The 24,768-nt window shown below is 44.5% G+C and overlaps 1 protein-coding gene across 5 annotated transcripts in view; it reads right to left on the bottom strand.

Annotated features, from left to right (window-relative positions):
* LOC114490625 (schwannomin-interacting protein 1) overlaps window positions 1-24,768 on the bottom strand; it is a 500,197-nt gene that overhangs the window by 19,708 nt on the left and 455,721 nt on the right. For 4 of the 5 annotated variants that reach the window (XM_028504697.2, XM_036017610.1, XM_028504698.2 and 1 more), the window contains one exon: window positions 9,579-9,697. In XM_028504697.2, coding sequence (XP_028360498.1) covers window positions 9,579-9,697 — 119 coding nt within the window. Of the gene's footprint in view, window positions 1-9,578; window positions 9,698-22,538; window positions 22,985-24,768 lie in introns of those variants that run through there. The other variant, XM_028504699.2, reaches the window with a different exon arrangement.

Here is a 24,768-nt window from a genome sequence, read left to right as displayed (position 1 = left end):
GTGCCATACTTCAGTATAAGTCAAATTTAATTAGTAGCGCTATGAAGCAATATCAAAAATTCTTTTGCTACAATATTAGGCATGAAACATCTTTATGGGATTATTGTAAGCCTAGCTTACATTTCACAGCTTGTCACTCCTTCCAGAAGTGCTTTAGGAGATGTCCCCAATTAGAGACACTCAGTGGGGACGACTGAGAAGGACCTACACTCACAGGTGCGGCTGAAACACGTCTTCCCAGAAGACCCCGTGCCATTTCATGATGTCTCACGTGATGCGCAGGAGATTTTCACAGGCACACACATGTACGTTCTTCAAAACACATAAATAGAACTCTATCACATTACCAAAGATGCTATTTACGTGGGTGGTCGCCACCTTAAAAGGAAGCTCAGCACTTCAGAATTCGTTGCTGGGCCAATTAATTGTGAGACCTCAGCCTCAGGTAAAACCGAGTACTGAGCTTTCAGAGAGGTGCGTTCATGTAAGATTTACCGAGTTCGGATCCGTTTAACGAACTCAACGCATGTGCTCTGGTGCATGCTTGAACACTGTGGCGACCTCAAAGATCTGACATCCCTCAAGTACTTTTGTGAGTAAGAGGGGAGGTATTTCTAGCTCCATGAAGAATTTCAGGGGTTGTAATACATTAGAAAAAATTAATTCTAATAGGCATGGGGAATATGGGTTACACAAATGCAACTGAACATTTCCCAGGGCTTTTCTCCTACATTATTTCTGATGAGGGGGAATGACAGTCAGTCTTTGCAGACTTTAAATTTATGGCAATAAAGAGGTATTTCTTAGAAACATTAAGTGTCATTATTAATCATCATCCTAAGAAGTATCCAAAAAGTCATCCTGTTCTCACAGAGGATGATCTCATCCCAGCATGTGGAGATGAAAACATCTGAGAGAACAGGATATAAATAATCTTCCTTATGGCGAGTCAACAAGTGTAGCTTGTTCTGAGCTACTGTGAAACACATGTGTTTAGATCTCTGTGTCGCCAAAGGGGGTCGATGACTCAGTGGTTTCCAAGCTTCGCTCTGCCAGGAGAGTTTCAGGTGGGCTCTGGGGGCCGGTGGGGGAGGGATGGAGAGGGGCACGGATGGGGAGTGATGGGGGAGGCATTTTCTGGGCAGCGTTGTCCCAGTCCCCATCCTTCAGTCCTCCTGGACCACAGGAGGGCGGCTCTGTTTTACAGACAGGGTTGCTGCAGAGGATTTTGCTTCAGAAGATATTTCTTTTATCATTCCACTTATACATGGCATGTCAAGAACAACATAAACAAACAAAAATAGAGGCTCACAGATACAGAAAACAGACTGATAGTTGACAGAAGGGAGGAAGGTCGGGGCACAGGGTAAAAATGGAGAAGGGATTAAGAAGTACAAATTGGTAGTTACAGAACAGTTACAGAGATGTAAAGTACAGCATAAGAAATATAGTCAATACTATCGTAATAACTAGGTGTGGTGCCAAGTGGGTAGTTGAAATACTGGGGGGACCACTCTGTAAATTACACGACTGACTAACCACTATGCTGTACACCTGAAACTAATACAGAATAATATTGAATGTAAATTGTAATTGAAAAAAAAAAAACAACCTTCATGAGACTTCTATTTAAATATGGTATCCTGAATGAACACAGCTATATATCTAATCTCTCTTCTGAAGTCCTACAAAATGATATTAAAGGAAGAGGAAAGGTATAAACCTACATGGACAGAGAAAATGGAAGACAACAGCACACAAGAGAGTTTGAAAAACTTTGGAAGATAAAATGTAGGTGATGGATGAGAGGTATCTGACAACACCTGACAGGACTATCTATCTGGACCCTCTATTTGCCCTGTTCACCTATGGCCCTCTGGCCAGCAGCATGTGGGAGGCCATGATCCGCAGATGCTGACTCAAAGGAGCTCTGGACTGGGGCACAGGCAGGCTCAGTTGGAGGGGCAATAAAGGGCCTTGCTGACCCAAGAGAATTAAGGGGAATTCTACATGCTGAACCTTCCACCCTTCCCTTGCTAGAGTCTTAAAACACTAATAACCAGGCTTCAGACTCTTGGATGAGGTTGTAGAGTTCTCTGTGATGACTTACAGCTCAAGAGAAAGGAGAGTTTCAGGTGGTTTTAATCGGATGCACCTTAATGAAATGGTTGTGCTTCTGTCTGACCATTCTAAAGGCAAGTTCACCATGCATTAATTCAACAACTGTTTAGTGACTATGTACTAGGTGCTATTTTAGGCAACAGTTATGGTGGTGAGCAAAACAGATGTGCTTACATGGAACTTATATTTTAGTGCTGGAGAAAGACAAAGAACAGATGGCAGGTAGTGACAGGAATCACGAAGAAGAACAATCAGGATAAGAGGACAGCAGGGTAAGAGGAGAGAAAGCGATCGGCATGCTGGGTGTTTACCATTTCACTGGGTGGTCAGAGAAGGTCTCTTGAGACAATATGTGCCACCAAGCCCCAACCAGAGAGTTCATTAAACAGCTTTTTGAGTTTTACATTTAATTATTAGTGGACAGAAATCAAAACCAAAAAACTAAACTCAGAAAAAGTCATGGACGATGTAGAAATAGGAAGAAAACATTTTGACAATAACTAAAATTAATACCTTCAGTGAGATGAGAAAGTATCATGCCAACAATTGTGAAAACATAAACAAAATGGACACATTCTTAGAAAAATATAACTAATCAGAACTGACTCAAGAAGAAATAAAAAATGTGTACAATCCTATAACCGTACAGTAAATGAAAGAGGTTGAAGCAAATATGCAAAGTAAATGCCTGGCTCGTATGATCATGCAGGTGAAAAACAGATCACTCCAACATTACACAGGCTTTTCTCAGATATCAAGAAAGAGGAAAAAATATCCAGCTTATTTCTAAGCCAGCATAACCCTGATACTAAAACCAGAGAAAAATATTGTGAGAAAAGAATGTAACAGACCCATGTCACTCATGAACAGAAATGTAACAATCCTAAAAAGAATATTATAAATAAAATCCAGTAGTTTTTGCAAAAAGAGAATATCCTCAACCAATTTAGGTTTATATAGGAATGTAAAAGACTGTTCAGTATTTCGAAGCTCTACCAATGTAATTCATCAATTCATTACTAGCTTAATACAATGAATCATATAATCACCTCAACAAATGCAGAAAAACATAATATTCATGATAAAAATTATTTGTAAATTATAAATAGTAGGGAATATCATTAAGCTCACCAAGAGAAACATTAAAGAAAACATAAATTTAACATCATCCTAAATGGGGAAACATTAGAAGCATTCCATTTAATATGAGAAACAAACTAAGGACTCCAACTAGTACCATTTTTAATCCTCAATGTATTAGTGTGCCTACCCAGTGTAATAAAACAACCAGAAGCATGAGGATTGTGAAGGAAGAAACAAAGCTGCTATTTTTGTAGATGATATTATTTAAAAATCTCAGAGAATATAGAGGCAACTTCATTAGAAGGAATGAGGTGAGAGAAGTAACAGGAGTGATGATAACACGGAGACTGGGTAGAGGACTACTACACAAAGTTAGGTGCATTTCTGTCCCCCAGCAGCAAATGGGAAAGGATTATTAAAGAGAATTTAAGATAAAACCAGAATATCAGATATCTACAAATAAATACAAGAAAAGATGTACATTAAGCTGGAATTATAAAACCTTAAGAAATATTTAATAAAATCTAAATAAAGGGGAGATAGGCCATATCCATGGATCAAGGGATTAATACAGTGAAAATCTAATTCTCCTTTAAATTTATCTATAGATTCAATGCAAGTCCAGTCAAAATCCTAAGAGAATATTTTGCTGAACTTGATTAGATGATTTAAAATTTATATAGAAAAATAAATATAAAATAAAAAAAAGAACAGGCAGTGTGTTTCTAATTAAAAAAGTAAGAAGAGGGACTTGTTTGTCCAAATATCAGGACTTATTTTGAACCTCTAGTAATTAAGACTGTCTAGTATTGATGCCGGAATAGAAACACTAATCAATGAAATAGAATGTATTCCAGTTAATGTCTGCTATATACAGAAGAGGCCAAATCAGTGAGTAAAAAAGGGATTGTTTAGTAAACATGATGCAAAAAATAATCATGCGCCCTGGCTGGCGTAGCTCAGTGGATTGAGCTCGGGCTGCGAAGCAGCCCGAGGTTCGATTCCCAGTCAGGGCACATGCCTGGGTTGCAGGCCACGATCCCCAGCAACTGCACATTGAGTGTTTCTCTCTCTCTCTTTCTCCCTCCCTTCCCTCTCTAAAAATAAATAAAATCTTTTTTTCTTCTTCTTTTTTCCCCACTTTTTAAAATTTTAATCATTATTCAAGTACAGTTTTCTCCCTTTTACTCCCAATCCAGCCCACCCACCCAACCCTCCCCACTTCCCTCCCATTTAAAAAAAAATCATGTATATGGAAAAAGATTAGATTTCTCCTCATACCAGATCAAGAAACCAACTCCTGATTTATTACAGACTTTAAAAAAACAACCAACACTTTCAACTCTTGTAGGACATCTGGGTTAATGTCTTGTGGGCCCTGGGGTAGAAGACTTTTATATAAAAAACAGAAAAGTACTGACTCTAAAAGTTTGATAAAAATTTACGGTATTAAAATTAAGAATTTGTGGTCATAAAAGACACACTGAAGAAGTAGAAAGACAAGCTACAATCTAGGAAAGGTACCTGCAATATATATAGTGTGTTAAGGATTAGTCTCATGACTACACAACTTTCATAAATCAATTTAAAAAAGGAAGAGAATCCATAAGATCCAAATAGACATTTCACAGATGAAGAACCAAGGATGCCTAATAAACACAAAGTAACACTATGTTATACCATTCAATTAATAAAAGTTTAAAGTAAATTGTCAATATTAAATGTTAGAAAGGTTATAGATCCATAGGCTCTCTGAAACACTGCTCGTAGCATGAAACTTGTTGTAACCATTTTGGAAAAAAAGATTAGCCCTGGTTGGTGTGGCTCAGTGGACTGAGTGACAGACTGAGAATCAAAGGATCACCAGATGGATTCCCAGTCAGGGCACATGCCTGGGTTGCAGGCCAGGTCCCCAGTAGGGGAAGCGTGAGAGGCAACCACACATTGATGTTTTTCTCCCTCTCTTTCTCCCTCCCTTCCCCTCTCTCTAAAAATATCTCACTTCTGGCCAAGATGAAGATGTAGTAGGCAGATACACTGTGCCTCCTCACACAACCAAAAGAAGGATAAGAACAAATAAAAAAAAACTGCCAGAAAATCGAACTGCATGGAAGTCTGACAATTAAGGAGTTAAAGAAGACACATTCATCCAGACCAGCAGGGGGTGCGGAGAGAACTTGTGCAAGGCTTAGGCTGGCAGACCAGTGAGGCAGCAGCTGGTGGAGTGGGGGGTCCCATGTATACCCATATGTGGATAAACTGGGAGGAACAACTAGGGAGCGAGACAGACGGGGAGGAACAACTGGGAACGAGACAGACCACACAACCCAGGGTTCCAGTGTGAGGAAATAAAGCCTCAGACCTCTAACTGAAAAAACCTGTGGGTACTGCAGTGGGAGAAACTCCCAGCCTCACAGGGGAGTTTATTGGAGAGGCCCATAGGGTCCTAGAATGTACACAAAACCACCTACCTGGGAATCAGCACCAGAAGGGCCTAATTTGCTCGGGGGAAGTGGCGGAAGTGACCTGAAAGCTGGCTGAGAGTGGAGTAAGCAGCACTGTTCCCTCTCGAACCCCTCCCCCACATACGGCATCACAACGCAGCAACGTGGGTTGCCCCGCCCTGGCGAATACCTAAGGCTCCGCTCCTTACTATGTAACAGGAGTGCCAAGACAAAAAATATGGCCCAAATGAAAGAACAGATCAAAGATCCAGAAAAAATACAACCAATTGATAAAGAGATAGCCAACCTATCAGATGCTGGTAATCAGGATGCTCACAGAAATGGTTGAGTATGGTCACAAAATAGAGGAAAAAGTGAAGGCTATGAAAAGTGAATAAAGGAAAATGTACAGGGAACCAACAGTGAAGAGAAGGAAACCAGAACTCAAATCAACAGTTTAGACCAGAAAGAAGAAATAAACATTCAACCAGAACAGAATGAAGAAACAAGAATTCAAAAAAATAAGGAGAGGTTTAGGAACCTCCGGGACAACTTTAAACATTCCAACAACAGAATCATAGGGGTACTAGAAGGAGAAGAGGAAGAGGAAGAGGAAGACATTGAAAACTTATATGAAAACATAATGAAGAAGAACTTCCCCAATCTGGCAAAGGAAATAGACTTCCAGGAAGTCCAGGAAGCTCAGAGAGTCCCAAAGAACTTGGACCCAAGGAGGAACACATCAAGGCACATCATAACTACATTAGCCAAGGTAAAAATGAAGGAGAGAATCCTAGAAGCAGCAAGAGATAAGGAGACAGTTACCTACAAAGGAGTTCCCATCAGACTGTCAGCTGATTTCTCAAAAGAGACTTTATAGGCAAGAAGGGGCTGGAAAGAAGTATTCCAAGTCATGAAGGCAAGGACCTACATCCAAGATTGCTCTGTCCAGCAAAGCTTTCATTTAGAATGGAAGGATAGTTAAAGTGCTTCCCAGATAAGGTCAAGTTAAGGAAGTTCATCATCACCAATCCCTTATTTTATGAAATGTTAAAGGGACTTTATCTAAGAAAAAGAAGATCAAAAACTATGAACAGTAAAATGACAATAAACTCACAACTATCAATAATTGAACCGGAAAAAAAAAAACCCAAAAACGAACTAAGCAAACAACTAGAACAGGAACCGATTCACAGAAATGGAGATCACATGGAGGTTTATCAGAAGGGTGGGGGAGGGGGAGAGTGGGGGAAAAGGTATAGGGAATAAGAAGCATAAATGGTAGGTACAAAATAGACAGGGGGAGGTTAAGAACAGTATGGGAAATGGAGAAGCCAAAGAACTTACATGTATGACCCATGGACATGAACTAAGGTGGGGAGATGATGGTGGGAAAGGGAGTACAGGGAGGAGGGGAATAAAGGGGAGAAAAAAAATGGGACAACTGTAATAGCATAATGAATAAAACTTATTAAAAAATAAATAAAAATCTTAAAAAAGAAATAAAACAGACTGGCATTGTCTTCTAAATGGAAGTATTCATGCATTTTCCTAGTAACTCCACTCCTAGGTGGAATCAAAGAGAAACTCTTGCACACACAGAGCAAAAGACATATGCAAGCACATTTATAAGCAGTAATGTTTACAAGAGCAAAACCTTTGGAAAAACTCAGTGCCCATCATCAGGACAGTGGCAGAAGAAACTGACTATATTCACATAGTGAAATATTATATAGCAATTGAAATCACAGACCAGCAAAAGGGAAAGTGGGGCAATTTTAAATTCAGGACAAAAAAACTTCTCAAGTAATCACAGCTTGTGACCTGGTTCAGTATGAATACTATATGCCCAAACAATGGAAACACTGAACAGTTATTTGCCTCCAAACCGTGAAATAACCATGAAGAGAACAGGGTCTGGAGTACACAGGCGTGTCTGTGAGACAGCTGTAAAAGGATTTCTACAGTAGATGGTCAAAAGATGGTCACTTAAAAGTAAATGCTAAGAAGACAAGCATTTTACTTAGAGATATGTAGGTAAATACCAGAAGAAACAGCCAAGGAGTTCAAAGTTTCTGGAGAGTGGGACACAAATAGAGAGGGATTGGACAGGAGACTGTTACTTGTATTTCATGCTATTATATACCTTGTAGTTATTATTCTATTTTGCTTTCACAGCCATATGTATGTGTGTGTATATGTGTGTGTGTATACTGTATCTACCTGTATCTATCTAGCTAGCTAACTTTGATTTAAAAAACAAAAATCTCCCATTTGGACTCCATAGATATGATATTGCTGAGCAGAGAAGTGGAGTTTCTAGAAGAAAATTTTTTGGTGCTTTGGGGAATATTAGAGAGCAGTAGCAAAAACCTCTAGGCCCATAGGGTTCAATCCCCTCATTTTATGAAAATGAGGAAACTGAGGCATGATAAAACTAAGTAAACTGACCAAGTCTCAAAATCAGAAGCTCATGAGAACTAATCCTCAGATCTCCAGGGGCCCAGGCCAGAGCTCCTCCTACCACACCCCACTGGGAGGGCGCACAGGTGCTGCTCCAGCGAAGGGAAGGGCTGACCTTCCCGCTCTGGAATGCCACACGAAAAGAGCGAGGGGACCGAGACGCCTAACTCTGCGTGGCTCAGTGGCAGCTCCTGTCCTGACGAGCTAACTCACCTGCCATGACCCTAAATATGCATGTACGCGAGCGTGTGTGTGCTTTCTGATTTTTGCTGATTTAAATGAATCTCTAAGCATCAGACTGCAGTCAAATACAAGGCTTACTGAAAGCCAGATACACATAAAGGTATTAAAGTGCCTAATTCCAAGCCGCACGTGAAAGTGAGGGTAGATGGTTGAATGAATTCATAAGTGCTATCTTGTGTCTCCCACAGCCGGCCTTACACGGTATACATATACCTAGTGTTGATACCTGGAGCATGTACTCTCACTGAGCCCAAAGGAAGATGCAGCCATTTCGACCAGAAATGGGCATTTGGGGAGGCATCAAGAGAATGCTGATGCGCCTTCAGCTACCACCATCTTTATTAAAAACCAAGTTCTATGTGTTTTAACCACCTGGAACACCCATATTCATAATGGTCACCTTTTCAGATTGCCTCACTAAGCAACGTGTGACCCATGGACTGGCAGCTGGGGCCTCAGCTGGGAGCTTGTTAGAAATACAGAATCTTGAGCCCCACCTAACCCTAATGACTCAGCATCAGCATCAGCATCAGCACGCTGACAAAACCCCCAGGTGTTTCATATGCATAATAATGTTTGAGAAGCTCCCATCAACAGCCTTATTTGCTGAGTAAAATTATAATTTTACTATATTTTAATTGGAACTGGAAGCTATGTAAATAGCCAATGTTATATTGAAATATCGATAAATGAGCAATGATATCTTGAAATAAGTTAAGATGAAGAAAAGCCATCTGGAGGGCGGGTGAGGCTCGGTACTGGAGTAAGCGGTAAACAACCAGAGCGGGAACTGTGTTTCCCAGCTGCCAGTTTTCACTGCAATCAGATACATGAGGGAGGTGATGCTGGGTGCTTGGGGGGCGCTTAATGGGAAATCTGGTGGTCTGCCACACTCCTCTAAGCATCGGCCAGCTTGCCTTGGAGTGCGCCTTGATTCCCTCATCACCGTGCAAAATCAGAACGGTGTCTAGAAAAAAAATCAAATATAGAAATCTGACCGCAAGTAGCTGGGCAAATGGGCCAAAAAAAAACCCACCAAAATGAAAACTCAAAAAACCGACCCAACACACAGGGTGAGGTCTGCCCAGCATCCAAATAAAGGTGATAGTATTATGAAAAAAGAAATAGTCGAGGATTTAAAGGATATCTTTTGTTAAACGTGTAGTCAGATGACAAAATCCATTAGGTGCACATATCAGAAAATCAATTCGAAAGAACACTCACCGAGAGGAGAGGCTTGGCTTGCCGCTCCTGCTGCAGCTGGTGTAGATTCCCGGGCCATCATCAAAGAAGCTCCCGAGTGCCAGCTTCTGTCGGATAGATTCTCTCTCATTCTTCTGTGCCTAAAATTTCAGGAAAATAAAAAATGCCGATAAGCGGGCAGACAACATCACGACCGCGGGCGGTCTGACTGTGAAGTTTCTTTGTACTGTAACACGAGATGAAAAATAAATACATAGGCCACAGTCAAGGGCACTGGAATTATTAAAAGCTGGACGTAAACCAGTCTCTCCTGGTTCCACCTCTGCAAGCGATTTCAAGCCCCCAGAGTCCCCTTTCCAATCCCCAGTCTGGGAAATCACCTCTTGAGGTATGAAACAATCTTCACCAGGACAGAACTGGACTTCTTGGAGCTATAACCTTTCTTCTCACCTGCTCAACAGGACAAAGGAAAGCTGTGGAGGGCACGCATTTTGTCCTACATCAAACTGCTTTGATCCCAAAGGCGGCCTTTCCCTGAATGCTGTCTTTCTCTTCCTTATATCATCCCTTCGGCCCACTTTCTCGATGGCAAGGATAGGAGTTCATTCAACCCACACGCACTGAAGCTCGATGAGATGGCAGATGCCACACTATGATGCTGGAACAGAGCCCTGGATAGACAGACGTAGCCTCTGCTGCCACCAGGCTCTCTGTCTTGATGGGGACTATTGTTTCTGTTCAAGAGTTGTAATGACCTTACCAGGTTTAGAATATGAGAGGCCCACCATATTGCCTGAGACAGCTAGAGGATTCTAATTGAACCCATCTGTTTCATATTTTGAAGGGAAGGCAGGTCGGCGTGCACAGGAAAGGATCTGGTAAATGACACTACTGAGATAATTTGGGTATGTTTACAACACTCGGCGTCCCATAAAAGTCCCATAAAAATTCACCATGCTGAACTTTTAAACCCTTTAAACAACAGGAGAGAAGATTATGAATGATTTCCTTAGTTAAAAATAAAACAGCTACGAAAACAAACAAGGTTTGAAATCCTGCGGTGAGGAGGTTTTGGTTTGCTGTTGCGTGGCGATAATGAAGGCTGCGAGAAGCATCGTTTTATGTTCTGAGCAGGGGGCAGAAGACTATGCTGAGCAAATCAGGTTACAAAACCCAGCTCACATGACTGGGTGTGGCTCCAGAAGGCACGATGGCTCCTGGGTCTTCCAGTAGGAGGTTCTGGAGCCACGTCTGCTCCCACCAGAAGCCAGAAGTTACAGTGAAAGGTCTGAGTCTCACTGTGTCACGGCGACAGAACGCAGCTGTTGGAAGGTGGGCTGACCAATGGCTTCATTTCATCCCCAAGTGCAGGGTGGTGTACTGTAGGTTACAGCTGCTCTACCATAATAGTTACTAGTGGCATGTGGCTATCTGCCCTCAAATGAAAAATTAATTAAAATACAATTTCATTTCCTCAGCCACTCTAGCTGCATCTGAAGAGCTCCCACAGCCACAGGTGGACATCACGGACCAAATATGTGACACAGCAGTACTGCTACACCACGGGCTCCCAGCTGCCAGCTTCAACAGGCTGCATCGGAATTTCCAGTAGAGACTAAAATTCACATTCCCATTGCTTCCCAGCCTGCTGGCTGAGACCATGTGTGAAACACACATCCCTATGCTCTAGGACCAGATATTTAGTTTCACTAGGTTTGAGGATTTCTAATTCAAGGAAAGCTCATCTCTATTCTCCTTTCCTCTAACGTTATTTAATCTTTGGACACTAGAAGCATTTTTGAACTTTCACACTTAGCAAGTATATTTATCTGTCTGTCTGTCTGTGTATCCATTCATGCATCCCCCCATTTGGGGATGTACTAAGAAGGGTTTCCAACCTGTGGCCCATGGGCCACATGCAGCCCAGGGTGGCTGTGAATGTGGCCCAACACAAAATTGTAAATGTAATTAAAACATTACCAGACTTTTTTGTGTGATTACGTGTTGCAATGTATTTAATGTGGGGTCCAAGACAATTCTTCTTGCAGTGTGGCCCAGAGACACCAAAAGGTTGGACACCTCTGTAAGGAAACTGTCATACTAAAAGATATTTGCATGTGCTATTATCATTCATAAGAAATATTTGGTCATTCAGATGACCAAATGTTATTTCCTCATATATGTGTTTTTTTTCCCCACAGTCCCTGGCTCATAGCTCCTAAAACTCTTGCAATTTTGTAAGTGATGAGAAGGATACAGGTTGTCTACTGTTATGTGAATGAAGTGACTTTTTGGAAAGCACCTGAGGATGGGGGCTGGTTGCCAGGAGCCCCAGGTGTGTGACCACAGGGTTGGAACTTTCAGTCTCACCCCCCAGCTCTGGGGGTAGGGTGTGGAGAGCTTCCAGACTGGTGATCACATGGAGATGTGGGGGCATTGGGGCACCTGGAGAGGGTGCTGAAGCTCTGTGTCCCTTCCCACACCCCATGCCCTCTGTCTCTCTTCATCTGGCTCTTCCTGAGTCCTACCCTTTTCCAGTAAGCCAGTATTCTAGTAAGTAGCACGTTTCTCTGAGTCCTGTGAGCCACTCTGGCACATTAATTCAACCCAAGGAGTGGGTTGTGGGAACATCTGATTTAGAGCCAGTCGGTCAACAGCCTGGCTTTGCACTTGGCATTCTGAGTTGGAGGGGGTCATTGGAACATCCAGTCTCTAGCTGGCTGCTGACAAGCAGAGGTAAGATCCTGGGCTTGCGACTAGCACCTGCCATGTGTGTGTGAGGAGCCTTGTAGGACTGGACCCTTAACCTGTGGAATCTGAGGGTATCTCTGGGCACACAGTGTCAGAACTGAGTTGAGTTCTTGGACACCTTGCTCATGTCCAGGACTGTTTGTTGGGGTATGTGTGTGTGTGGGGGGGATTCACCCATGTTGGAATCAGGTCTGGGAACCCTAATTTAGTGTATAATGTAGCCACAAAGTGGAAGACTATTTTTACAGTTACAGATGTGGTGCTGGTTTCATACTGTTTACTGGGCTAGCACAGCACTGAGCCCTGAGAAAGTAACCATGAGGCTGACGAGGAAGCAAGAACGCCTTTCACTTCATAAGCACTCGTAACGGCACTGCTGGGAGCCTTAAGTAAAGAAACCCGCTCCCTCAAACAAGGCAGGGCTGGCACTCGGGGTGGTCCTGCCAAAACAGAACCACATCACTTGACATCTTTATTTAAAATAAATTCATTTCAAAATCCCCTAAATCTGCCATGCAGATTGAGTGTGGTCAGTTCCCGAGTCCCCCACTCTGGTCCATATAGTGGACGGAAGAGATTCTCACACGATGCCCTCTAGTCAGAAAACTGTTGGATGGAACCGGGTACCCAAACATAAAATCAACAGATAACAACGGGAGTGTGAAGGACTCATGCTCGACAACACGCTGGTGTCTGACCTTGGCCTGGGGTCGGGAAGAGGTCTTATTTAAAGAAAACCCCCATCCCAGGCATGACTGCGTTGATCACACCCTTGATCCCATGCCCATCTTTTCTGATTTACTTGGTGCACTAGAGCTGTAGGCGTTGGAGAAGGCCTTAAAAACAATCTTACAACTCTTAATACCTGACTACTTCGTTACCAGTTCAAAGAGGACTTTATACACACAACCTTCCCCCTTCTCTCTCTCTGGGTCCCACTGAACACATCAAGAAAAGTGTAAAGCATATGAATGTCACCTATGACCCCACCACTTCAACACAGGTCACTGTGAACATTTTGCTATCTTTCCTTCTGGTTATTTATCTTATGTGTGCCCCTCTTTCTTATGATAAAATTGAGATCCCATCGCTTATTGGATTGAGAATTTCTCTCATTTCAATAAAAATTCTTTAAAAACAATTTTTAAAGGCTGTCTATCATGCTATCCTATGTTAGCCATTTAGGCTTCATCCAATTAAAAATAAAGTTAGCATTTTTACATACATCCTCGCCCACACATCTGATCACTTCCTCGGGGCATGTTCCTGGAAGGGGAAGTACCAGATCAGCTGGGTGTGAACATTTGCTGAGCTCCCAACACATTCTGTCACGTTCCTCTAACGAAAGCTGTTCCGATTTCCATGCCCACCAGCAACGGAGAGAGTACAGCTTTCCCTACATCCTGACTTACACTGAGCATGTTCACTAAAAAACAAAAAAACAAAAAACAAAACCTCCAAAACTGCTGTTGTTTTAGATTTGATAGGCAAAGGGTAGTATTCTTTTTTATTTTAATTTCTTTGACTACCAGTGAGATTACATATTTAAATATTTTTTAGCGACTGTACCTGCTTTTCTCTGAATTTACCTACTCCACTCCCAGCTTTGCTTCTCTTTCTTTAAAGGTCTGAGAGTTTTGAAAATTTTATATTGAGAGTATTAGTCTTTCTGAGGTTTAAGTTGAATTATTATGTCGTTTTAAGTCTATTGCTAGTTTCCTCTGTCCCGTCTTCGATGGTTTTGTGCTTGTCTGTGCTTCGAAAGCCCTCCCAGTCCAGAGGACAAGGACCTCACTTGACATTGAAGGACTAAATGGGACTTCACGTAAATTCCTCAGCAGCAGTCCTGGGTCCAGGCTAACTTAATGTGAGTCTCCCATAAACGGTAACTGTTTTGGCCCATCCTCCAGCAATTCCTGCCTTGAAGTGAGGAAATGGAGCGCGATGGGAGGTTACCCTACTGGTATAGAAGAGCTAGGATTCAAGCCCGTCTTTCTGCTCTTCCACACTGACCAGGAAGGCCCAGGCTAATAATGGACAGCACTCTGGGGGGACAATGTGAGACTCACAGAGTTAGGGACCTTCACCTCTCCTGAGATGGACATGATGCTCGCTCCCTGAGGACAGGAGGCTGCCCTGGACGGCAACGCCTACACCGAGGCCTCATGGTCACCAGACACTCACGGTGCGAACACCTTCTCAGTGGAGCCGCTCTGACACCGCTTCTCACCTGGACACCACCGCTCCATCTTCCTTTGGGAACAAATGCGATTCCCAACTTTTTGGGTAGTTATGACTCAATCGACCAGTAAATAGCTTTTCTTTTAAAATGTACTGGTTGAAACCTCATTTCCTTTTGGTTGCCTATACATGTAAAGTGTATGTATGTGGGGTTTCAAAGTACACTTTTTTCTGATTTGGAAGGAGGGTCTGAGAGTGCATTTCCAACCTGCAGGGCAATTATGTCCTTTAACCCCTGAAGCCCAAAGATGCCCCAGGGTGAGGGGCAGTGAAGAGGGAGAGGCTGGCTCAAAACTATGCTGTTTGGCTGTGTTATGACAAGTGGAGCCCCATCTGCCCCTAAAACGGCCCCAGGAAATACCCTCATCAAACAAAAGGAAAACATCTGAACTCGATGCTGCCAGATGCTGCCAGCGAAAGGGCGGTGGAGGAGGACTGGCTCATCACTGCGAGACAGAAAAGCAGCGCGAGACCGAGATGAGAGCAGAAATGCGCTTAGAAATGCACAATTGTCCAGTCGCCGGGGGGTTTTGTCTTCACCCGTCGCTGAATTCCCCACCGCCACCCCTTGTGCCCAGGCAGATAAGGCTCACAATGGCTTCCGAGGGCCCCTGGTGAGCCACTATCTCAGAACACAGGCTGCGGGTTGCCCGAACTTGACAAGGCAGACAGGTGTTAGGTAAAGCAATAAAAGCAAAAGGTTCTGCCTGGGTAGATAGTGTCCATCTCCAAATCTAGTATGTCCCTGAGTCCCTTTCACGCTTTCTTGTAGGACGTGGCGTGTGCCCATCCGTTACACAGTGATTCTGTTCCCGAGTCCCCCACTCCGGTCCTGCCTCTGTCTCAGGTCCAGTTCACCTCGCGCCAAGCAGCACTGGGGTGACTCTGGTCTCCGAGGCAGGGCCACCTCATCTTTCACACGCTAATCTGCATGTGAATTTACAGACAGAATGTTGAGTGCCTTCTGTGTTCTAAAATTTATTGAATCGACAAACGGTTATTTCTGTGGGGACAGCTGCAGGGCCGCCAGGTTTCCTGGGAATGTCCTTCAGGAAATAATATCCTAAACCTAAACCTAAAGCCAGCTGGTGAGCAGGACACAGCAAACAGCTGCTTCCTTCCGGCTGCTGCGCAGATGACGAAACCCGTGCAGCCGGAAAGGGCCTGTCTGCCCGAGAGGAAGGGGCCCTTAAACTCCCCAACGGAGGAAGACGTGTAGAGAAGCTGGGCCTAGAGAATCTGGGTCCCAAGGCTTGCAACGCACGGAAGTGCTGTGGGACTAAAGGCAGAGGTGGCTTTGCAGACACAATGCCCTGGGCCTGGACGGGATTCGCTGTGCGGAGGGGAATAGGAGGAAGGAGACCGCTTCCCCCAAATTTCCTGTCTTCCATCTCTTTCCTGTGTTAATCTTCCCCTTCTCCCCAGCGCCATTTGTTTCTTACTTTTACTGGTTATTAGATGTACTTGCTTTATAATGCTAACTGTCTCAGTACTCCATTCACTCCGAATCCTGGGAGACAGCATGTCTAGCACTCTCCTCTCTGTGCCCCTACATTGTTACCTGGTCGATGCTTCTCACACACCAGGGTGCATATGAATGACCAGGGGCCACACTTTCCACCAACGGGGAAGAGTGTGCCATTGAGGAAAATCTTCCTAAGGACTGGGGCCGCATTATTCCAGAAGCTGAATGCCCGGGTCTCCCACGGCCCACACAGGAACTCAGGGAGCCAGGAGGTTGCTGTGACACAGGTGTGCCAAGCAGAGAACTGCACAGGTGGGCAGACATACCAAGTGGCGCTCTCCCTGTCACACGTTTTTAAAACCAGTTGCTCTCAAACTTGATCATTCATGAGAACCACTGGAAGGCTTGTGCAACGACATAAACTATGTTTCTGATCCAGGTCTGGGGTGGGGCTGAGATAGTGCATTTCAAACAAGTTCCCAGATGCTGCTGGTTCAGACCCTTGGAGAAGCAAGGCTTTGACCAGCGGAACAGATCAAGCAGCTGGACAAAACAGAGTTGGTTCCTCTCGAACTGAGCACAAATCTGTTCCACGTGGAACGGCCAGACTCTGCATCCAGGTGGATTTCACTGGCAGCCGTCTGGCCTCTGCCAAGGCTTTGCCAGGATGCCTGTTTTGAAGCAATTAATGATCCCCTGGCTTCAACACAATCTATTGCCTAGTGATATCTGGCACCACCACCATTAGCAGCATGCGCTGGGGAACGCAACTGGGATTCTGAGCTCCCTGTGGAGAAGTGCTCTTCCTGCAGGAACATGGAGGTCACTCTCACTTCTCTGCACAGCCTGTAGGAAAGGCGGCTCTCCTCTTAGCATCAGAGGCAGCGTTCTGCTGTGGAGGAGTCCTTTTAAATGTCAGGAGCCAGAAGTACAGAATGTACTTGTTCGTTGGGCAAATTCTCTTTAAAACTAAAACTCAAAAGGAAAACCTAAATATACTAGTGGTACTTTCTAATTATTTTCTCACTAAAACAACCACGAGTTTGTCACAAGATGAAAATATAAAACAGCATTTTGTAGGAAAATAAATTATACACTTTTGAATGGCACATGTATTAACTATTTGTACGGTGCAGATTATTCCAAGTTCTTGCATCTGATTTCATCCCCTGGGAAGATTTTGATTATTAGTGCACATGTAAGTTAAATAACCTAGAATTTTTCCACTCTGTCACTGAATGCATATTAAGTCTGGACTCCGGCTTTTCAGTTTGTATTTCCGACAGTTCCCATTTCAGGCACACTAACCAGGCCAGAAAGGCTTTCCGAGAGGCTGTTGAAACCTTTTAACTTTGCACAACCTTGAACCAATGGGCCTAACAAGGTCCTCTGGGCTCAGTGTTGGGCTGGACTGTTGGGCAATGCTGAGAACTTGCTCAGCATCAGAGCTCACGGGAGACTGGGCCTCGGACACCTGAAGGCCAGGAGAAGCATCCAAGGGTAAAGACTCTAGAACATGTTTTACGTGAGAGCTGGCTGACATCAGAAGTTCTGGGATGCCGGTCCGGAGAACAGAGAGGTCTGCTTGCCATTACTAGTTACCCCTGAGGATGGTGTGGCCTCTTGACTGCATTCCCTGACCTCACGCTACCGGGATGATGTACACAGAGGCAACTGCTGTTGCACAGAGCCCCTAACACTCGGATACTCTAATCGTTAAAGACCAGAGCAAAGGCATTTAACGAACATCTAATCTGGGGCTGAAGTTTTGGCAGCCACTTACCGGCTGAATGGGAACTGGGCAAAGGCAGCGGAGCCCAAGGTGCAGTCCACAAAGGCGACTAAAGAAGCAGTGTTGCAACATCCAGTCCTAAAGGGACACTGGTGACAACTCAAGTTTTCCTTCCTTATGTCCCAAAGGAAGCGGCGTGTCCCAAGCGTGAACTGCGGGGAGCATCTTGGGCTCCTTCTGGTTCTCCAATGACTGCCTACAGAGACTGCTCTCTCACACAGCACACCGATCTGGGAGCTCTATTTTTAACGGGTGCCATTTCAAAGGTCTGCAGAACTATCACAGTCATTCAGTGTCACCGCCAGAACGCAGCAGTCTGAAATGCCTCCTGCACGGCTATGAAGCAGCCAAACCTCAATCAACTGCCAGAACCCGGTGCCTCTAGTTTCCCACATCAGGGTGGACACGGGGCCTAGGAGAGCTGGGCACAGTCATGTGACCAGAAAGGAGAGTGGGAGGCCGGGGCAGGGGAATGGAGGTCAAGGCGACTCAAGTTCACATCCTGACTCTGACACTTCCTGGTGCAGGTTACAGAAACTCTTGAAGCCCCAGTTTCTTTTTCTGAAAAAGAGGATACTACTGCCTATCTTTCAGGCTGTACTAAGGATTAAATGCAAGGTTATACAGAAAATAGTTGGCATGATACCTGGCCCAGCAAGAAACTCATTAAATGGTGGCTGTTAATATTAAAGGTAGGGGCAGGGTAAGCTGGTGAGAAGAGTGAAGAAGGGACTAAAGATGGTCAGAAACATCCAGAGCTGGCAAATCCATAAAGATGGAAAACAAATTAATGATCATATGGGGAGGGGAGCACTAGGGGTAACTGCAGAGAGATACAGTGTTTCTTTGGGGGTAATGAAAATACCCTGGAATTATAGTAGCAGTTTGTACAACCTTATAAATACACTGAAACCCATCAAAATTTGAAAGGGCGAATTTTATGGTATGTGAATTCAATCTCATATATTATGGTATATGAATTATATTTCAATTGAAAAATAAAGCACACACTTTTCTTTGTATGTGTGTGTCTTATTTTCTTTTGTTGAGATACAATTCATATACCACGTATCCAGAAAATCTAGTTGCTTGGAACCCACTCCCCGACCACGCTGTGAACTGAGGTGCACCAACAGGGTGATGTGATGGGAAGGACCCTCCAGGAGGAGCCAAGGACTCACGTTTCTATCATCTAAGACCAGGCAGGCCAATCCCTCCCTTGGAAGAAAAGGAGACCCTGGCTCAGAAAGCAGAAGAGACTGTCCCCAGGTGGCCAGAGTGGGGCTGGGCTCCAGAGCTCAGTACCCTAGCAGAGCCCGACCAGCACATTCAGCCCTTCCAGGCAGGAAGACGTGAGGGTTAATGGAGGTCGACGGCTGCTTTTCCTCGGTAATTGAGTGGGGAGGGCAGAGCGCTTGTCTGGAATGGCAGCTGGCATTCTGTGTTCCTGTTTATTGCAGTTTATCTCCAGCAGTCATTCCCATTCACCTTTTAAAAAAAACATGAGGCGCAGCTGTGGCTTCACTTTAAATATTGTTCCTTCCAGCCTTTTAATTTTTTTTCACAGGCTCCTCCCTAATCTTTCACTATAATTGGATGCACGACACTGGAGACAGCACCTCGGAGGAACAAAGCAGGGCCTTCCTGTCCACACAGGGCCGCCGGCAGCTCCTTTCTCTGTGAGGAGCAGCAGCCTGGGAGCAGAGGGCAAGACCAGCTTCCCTGGGTTTGCTCCGCTCTGGGACACAGAGGGAGCCAGGTTCTGCCGAATTCCACGCTAAATGTTCTTGATTTCCTTTCTCTCCACCAGTGAAATCTGGGTCTTTCCGGGCTCTGAGATGACACAGGCTGCATGTTCACACGAGCTACCTGCACGTTTCCAGGCAGCACCATCCACATCAGCTTATTTGTTTGTGTGTTCCCCTCCCCCACCCCCATCCCCCATTCAGACTGTAAGCTCCTTGAGGGAAGCCCAGTCTCCCTGGCTCTGAATGCAATGCTGGGGACATCAGAGGGTTCTTGCTAAGTGATGGCTGGAGGGATCAGGATGTTGACTCGCTTGGCGCTTGGTCCTAAGGACACTCAGGTGTGTACACGTGTCTTTACCAGAGGGCCAGAGGTTGCTCGGGGCGAGGCGAGGCAATGACAGAGCGAACACACATACCTCGGATTCCACCAAGGTGCAGGCTTTCCTTCCCAAATACTAAGATCTGAGTTCTGTTGAGCACAGTGTCACTACCACTGAATTAACCAGCAGTCCTTAATGAGGCCTCTTTCCTTCCATCAGGGCCTTCCCCAAGGAAAAGGAACAGATGCATACTCTTTCCCTTCCTTTGCCCGGGTGGAATCTAATTTTCGTTATTGGAAAGTGACCTTTCCCCTGAAGGCTGTTTGCCTGACTTCATAACAACCTTGTAAAATAATCCCTATACGCATGTGGTATTTATTAGTACAACTGGTACAGGGAATTCTATTGTATCCAGGCAGGGGTATGCCAATTTTCCAATTGTTTTTGACAACTGACCTCATAGAGGTGAAAGAAGAAATTATTAAAACTCTTTGTATTTTAAACATTTAACTTAAAAATATCTATTTGTGTATATGTTTTATACATACAGAATATATTTTTACAGCGATATGTGCATGTAACTTATGAACAAAATATATTTATATTAGAGGCATGGGCTCAAAAGCATTATACTTGATGGGTTCAAGGTCTAAAGAGCCTACAGACCATTGCTTTATGGCATTCCATTTAATTTTCTACTTAGTCAACCCAACAGTGAAATGAAAACATTCAAGGAAAAAAACTTAGAAAAAGACGATTCCAAATAGGAAAAGTGATTTTTACAGTAGCAATTCTTTTCCTGTCCCTTGTATTTTGAAGAAAGCATATGTCGCCCTGTTTCACTAGTCGTTCTTAAGGAAATTATGACTAGTATTTTTTTTCAGCATAATGAAGCCTTCATAGTAAACACGATATGCATACATTTGAGAGCACTTGCCTGAGAAAGGCAGTTAAAAAGCTGAAACGGCAAGAGAACAACTCTCACGTGTAGGGTCCAGGACAATATGAACTGACCTCTGGCATCCCAGTCACCCAGAAGTCTCATCTAGTGGTCTTCGTACTGGCCTATCGGACACGGTGTGTCCTGAAACCACATTCCACTGCCTCAGTTAGATAATGGGTTACACAATGCATCTCTGTACTGGTGGTGTTGATGTTTTAAAGCTACTGGAGCCTTTCAAGTCCGTGGCTTTAGTCAGTGGTGTATCAGGTTGCCGCGTATCATCGCTCACTCATTGCAGGCATCTGGGCTCTCTCAGGTTCTGAGTGGTGTGAAACTGCACTGGTCATTACTTTACTGTTATTGCATGAGAAGTGGTACATCTTTCATTTTTCCTCAGTGCAAAAACTGACCTACACTTTTCTAGCTGAAAAACGGTGTGACCGCCTTTGGCACCGAACATAGCAGGGAGAAGAACTGTGTGCTTGTTCTTCTGGGTTGGGTACGTGACCCACTCTGACTGCTGAGCGTCCCGGTGTCTTTTGCACACCCGCTTCTGGGAGGAGGGGACAGCTGAGAGGTGTTAGGGTTTCGGGACTCGGTGCACTGGTCACCTTGAGCGCTGATTCCCTCTTTGGGGATCGCAAGGGACAAAACACAGGCAGGGCAACAGGGCAGGTCGTTTAAATCTTTTACATGTTTAAGCTTCAGGTTCTGGAGAAAGAACATCAATTATGGTGGACTGTTCTGAGAAACACAGTATACACTTAAAACAGCCCCTTTACACACGCACAGTTATGTATGTTAAGATACAGACCGCCATACTTTACAGTATGAGATGTAAGAATCTATCTCGATAGAAGCGTCTTTCTGTATCTCACTCTGGGGGGAAAAGTTAGTGACAGTTTTGATCAAATAAAAATATGGCAGCAAGTTTTACTGTTTGAGGAGTCTGGGATAACTGATATTTGCCTCTGAAGCAAAAGAGGTTTTCCTTTCCAGGTCCACAGCACACCCAAGGGCCGTTGTTTTTCCTCCTGCGCTGTGCTGTGACCCGCATTTGACTTATGGGAAATAATAAGGGGGAAGCACATAGTACGTGTTCAGCCCTCTGTGGACAGACAAGCATATACTTGTCGTTTAATTTCATGACCTCGCCCATATAACTGCAGCTATTTTTACTTGGGTCTCTTATTACCAGACAATGACCACACAAAACATTCCAAAAATATATTTACTGACTTTCAAAAGAAAAGACAAGCAGAGAATTAGTAGACACTATATATCAATGTTCTAAAACCCCACACTTCTCTTAGTAAAACTTAGTATTTTTCATGGTTAAAAAAGTCAAAATTAGAAAGGTTAAACACTCTAGTAATTTTTTAATTGTGGGTGAACTGTTCACATGTCAGTAATTTCAAAAATTCTTCCTTTACATAAAAAGCCTGCCTAGCAACTAAATGTATAGTAGAATTTTTCAACTTCAGAACAACAACACGTGTATTCCAGTTACTGGTAAAATATACTAATGAATACAAGCTGGGGAAAGCAGAAAGGAGAACTCTCCCAGCTTAATGTATTCAATTCTGTGCATTTCAGCTTCCCCGAATACATTATGGCAAGGGCCACTGAGTGTGGAATTTGGCCACTGCTCAAGGGTGATCTCTCTCCCAGTCAGAAAAATGGTCCAATTGTTCACAAACAAAAGAACTCTCCCCCCTTACCTTCTTATAATTCCCCTCCACGTCCAATGGGGATTCTTGACTGATGATGTCATCCATTCCATCACTGTCCAAATTCATCCTTTAACTCTTTAGAATTTCACTTGAGAAAGAACCTCTCATGAATTCTGATAGGCTGGTGTGCCTGTGGCTCAGGACCCTGACCACTGCTCATGCTGACGTGGGGAGCCAGCTAAGAGTCTGTGCCCGGCTCAGCGTGTCCTTGTCCTGCTCTGTCTCAGAGACACCGCCCTGCCTGGCCTCCCTGGTCTGTCCTGTGCTCTGGCACAGGGGCAGCTGCCGTTGTCTGAGGCTCACTCTGCACTGACACTCGGTTTGGTGCAGGTCCAGCCTCCCTAACATCTGCTGTCACTTTCCCCTTAATGATCCTCCGTGGGTTCCTCTCCACGGCACCTTTCCTGCCCCCCAGTCAGAGAAGAGTGGATCCAACTCACCCACTCCCCAGGTCAGGGCTGACCATGGCCAGGAGCTCTGTGAGGAAACCAGCAACTTCATTCTGAACCCGGGGTAGAGTGGATGGGATAAAAATAGCTGCAAAATCCCAGCCTCACAGACTTCACCAGTGAGTTAAAAGCCGGGTGTCCCATGACAAAATAAAAACAGTATAATTTAAAGGCTAACCTGTAGGACAGATGTTTGCTGTTTCCTTTTCCCCTAACCTATCATTTCTTAGAATCAGATGTAAAGGTCTGATCTTGTGTGAGAAGCCCCAGCACAAACTGAAATTTATTTCTGACACAGAGGAGGACCCCTCCACCCCAGGATCAGCCCTTTGTTCTATTAATATAGTCAGGAGAATAAGGCCCATCAACTTTTCTTTAAAATTCAGCCAGTGGCAGGCTTTTTCACAAAAGACAACGTTCCTTGCGGCTGCCCTCTTTACCCTTTTCCCAGGGCCTTTGGTTTCGTTTACGGGCTTTACACACAGAGGCGGCCAAGGCCCACAGCTGGAGGATGTTTGGGTGCGAGAAGCAGACAAACAACACACAAACACACACTTATCATTATTGCATGACTGCCCCCATGCAGTAAAAAATATACCCACTATTTATTTCAAAGAAATAAAGTCCCTGTTTGCGGGAGAAGTGGGCCAGAGAGCTCACAGGGCCAGCCCCATCTGACACGGCCATCTCACACTGACTCGCTCAGACAGAAAGCGGCAGACGTACCAGTCAGTATGGTTTCCAATATGAACTCCTGACCAAGTTCAATGCTGTTAAGGACACACTAATAAAGCAAAAATGCCACTCAAGGTAGCCTTTTGGCATCTGAACCTCTGCTGACATGCTAAAATTCTGTTGTCAATTTTTCTCTACATTTTTTTAAAAGTCAGTTTGTTCAAGACTTGTGGCTGGCACGTGTCCCAACATAGCCGAGGGCAGCTCTCCTTTTGCAAGGCAAATACCTTCCCCTGGCAGCTCCTGACCCAACTCCAAGTCCTCCCTGAATTCCACCCCTTGACCCCACCACCACCTCAGTCAGTTCCCAAGAGAACGACTTATCCATTCGCCAGACAGTATAATAAATTGTATGTTGTGAGCCATACTTGAACTTGGGCAGGGTTTCTCCTTAGCAGAGATACCCCTTGTCTTACTCTCTTCCAGACCCTGGGCCCTTCATGCTAAGCCAGGCTCCCACTGTCTGCAGGCAAGGGACCCCAAACACCTGCCAGGGCTGTGAGGCAATGCTGGGCGCCCTCCCAATGAGGGCGTTTATTCCCAACACCAGAGAATTATCCAAGGCTAAGGCTCTGGGGTCAGAATGAAGTATCTCTCCCATAAAGGATCCTGGGCATATTAAACCCTGCCTAAGGTGGTTACTTAAAATGAGGTAAGCATACATCTTATGTGCCAGGCACTTTATGCACGGGTCTTACACGTCTTCAATCCTCAGAGTAACCCCTTGGAGCAGATACTATTATCAGTTACATTTTATAGCTGAGTGACAGCTCAGTGAGGTTAAGTGACTTGCCCGGAGTGTGGCTACTTGCGAACAGTCAGCCAAGAGCTTGAACCTGGGCCCCTACTTCTGAGGCCCACGTTCCATCCATACATGGGCGTGCCAGACCGCCTCCCACCGCTGCCTTGGTAAGGAACGGTTGTGCACACTAACATAATCAGGCACAGCTTTTACAAATCAGGGCTCCATACAGGAGAACTCTGGCAGCCCTCCTCCGACAGTACCACGTACTGACTTTAAACCCCACATCTGG

The sequence above is a fragment of the Phyllostomus discolor genome, chromosome 2, assembly GCF_004126475.2.
Source record: "Phyllostomus discolor isolate MPI-MPIP mPhyDis1 chromosome 2, mPhyDis1.pri.v3, whole genome shotgun sequence".
Lineage (NCBI taxonomy): Eukaryota > Metazoa > Chordata > Mammalia > Chiroptera > Phyllostomidae > Phyllostomus > Phyllostomus discolor.
Note: the sequence above shows the minus strand (reverse complement) of the source record. Positions and strands in the feature narration are given on the sequence as shown.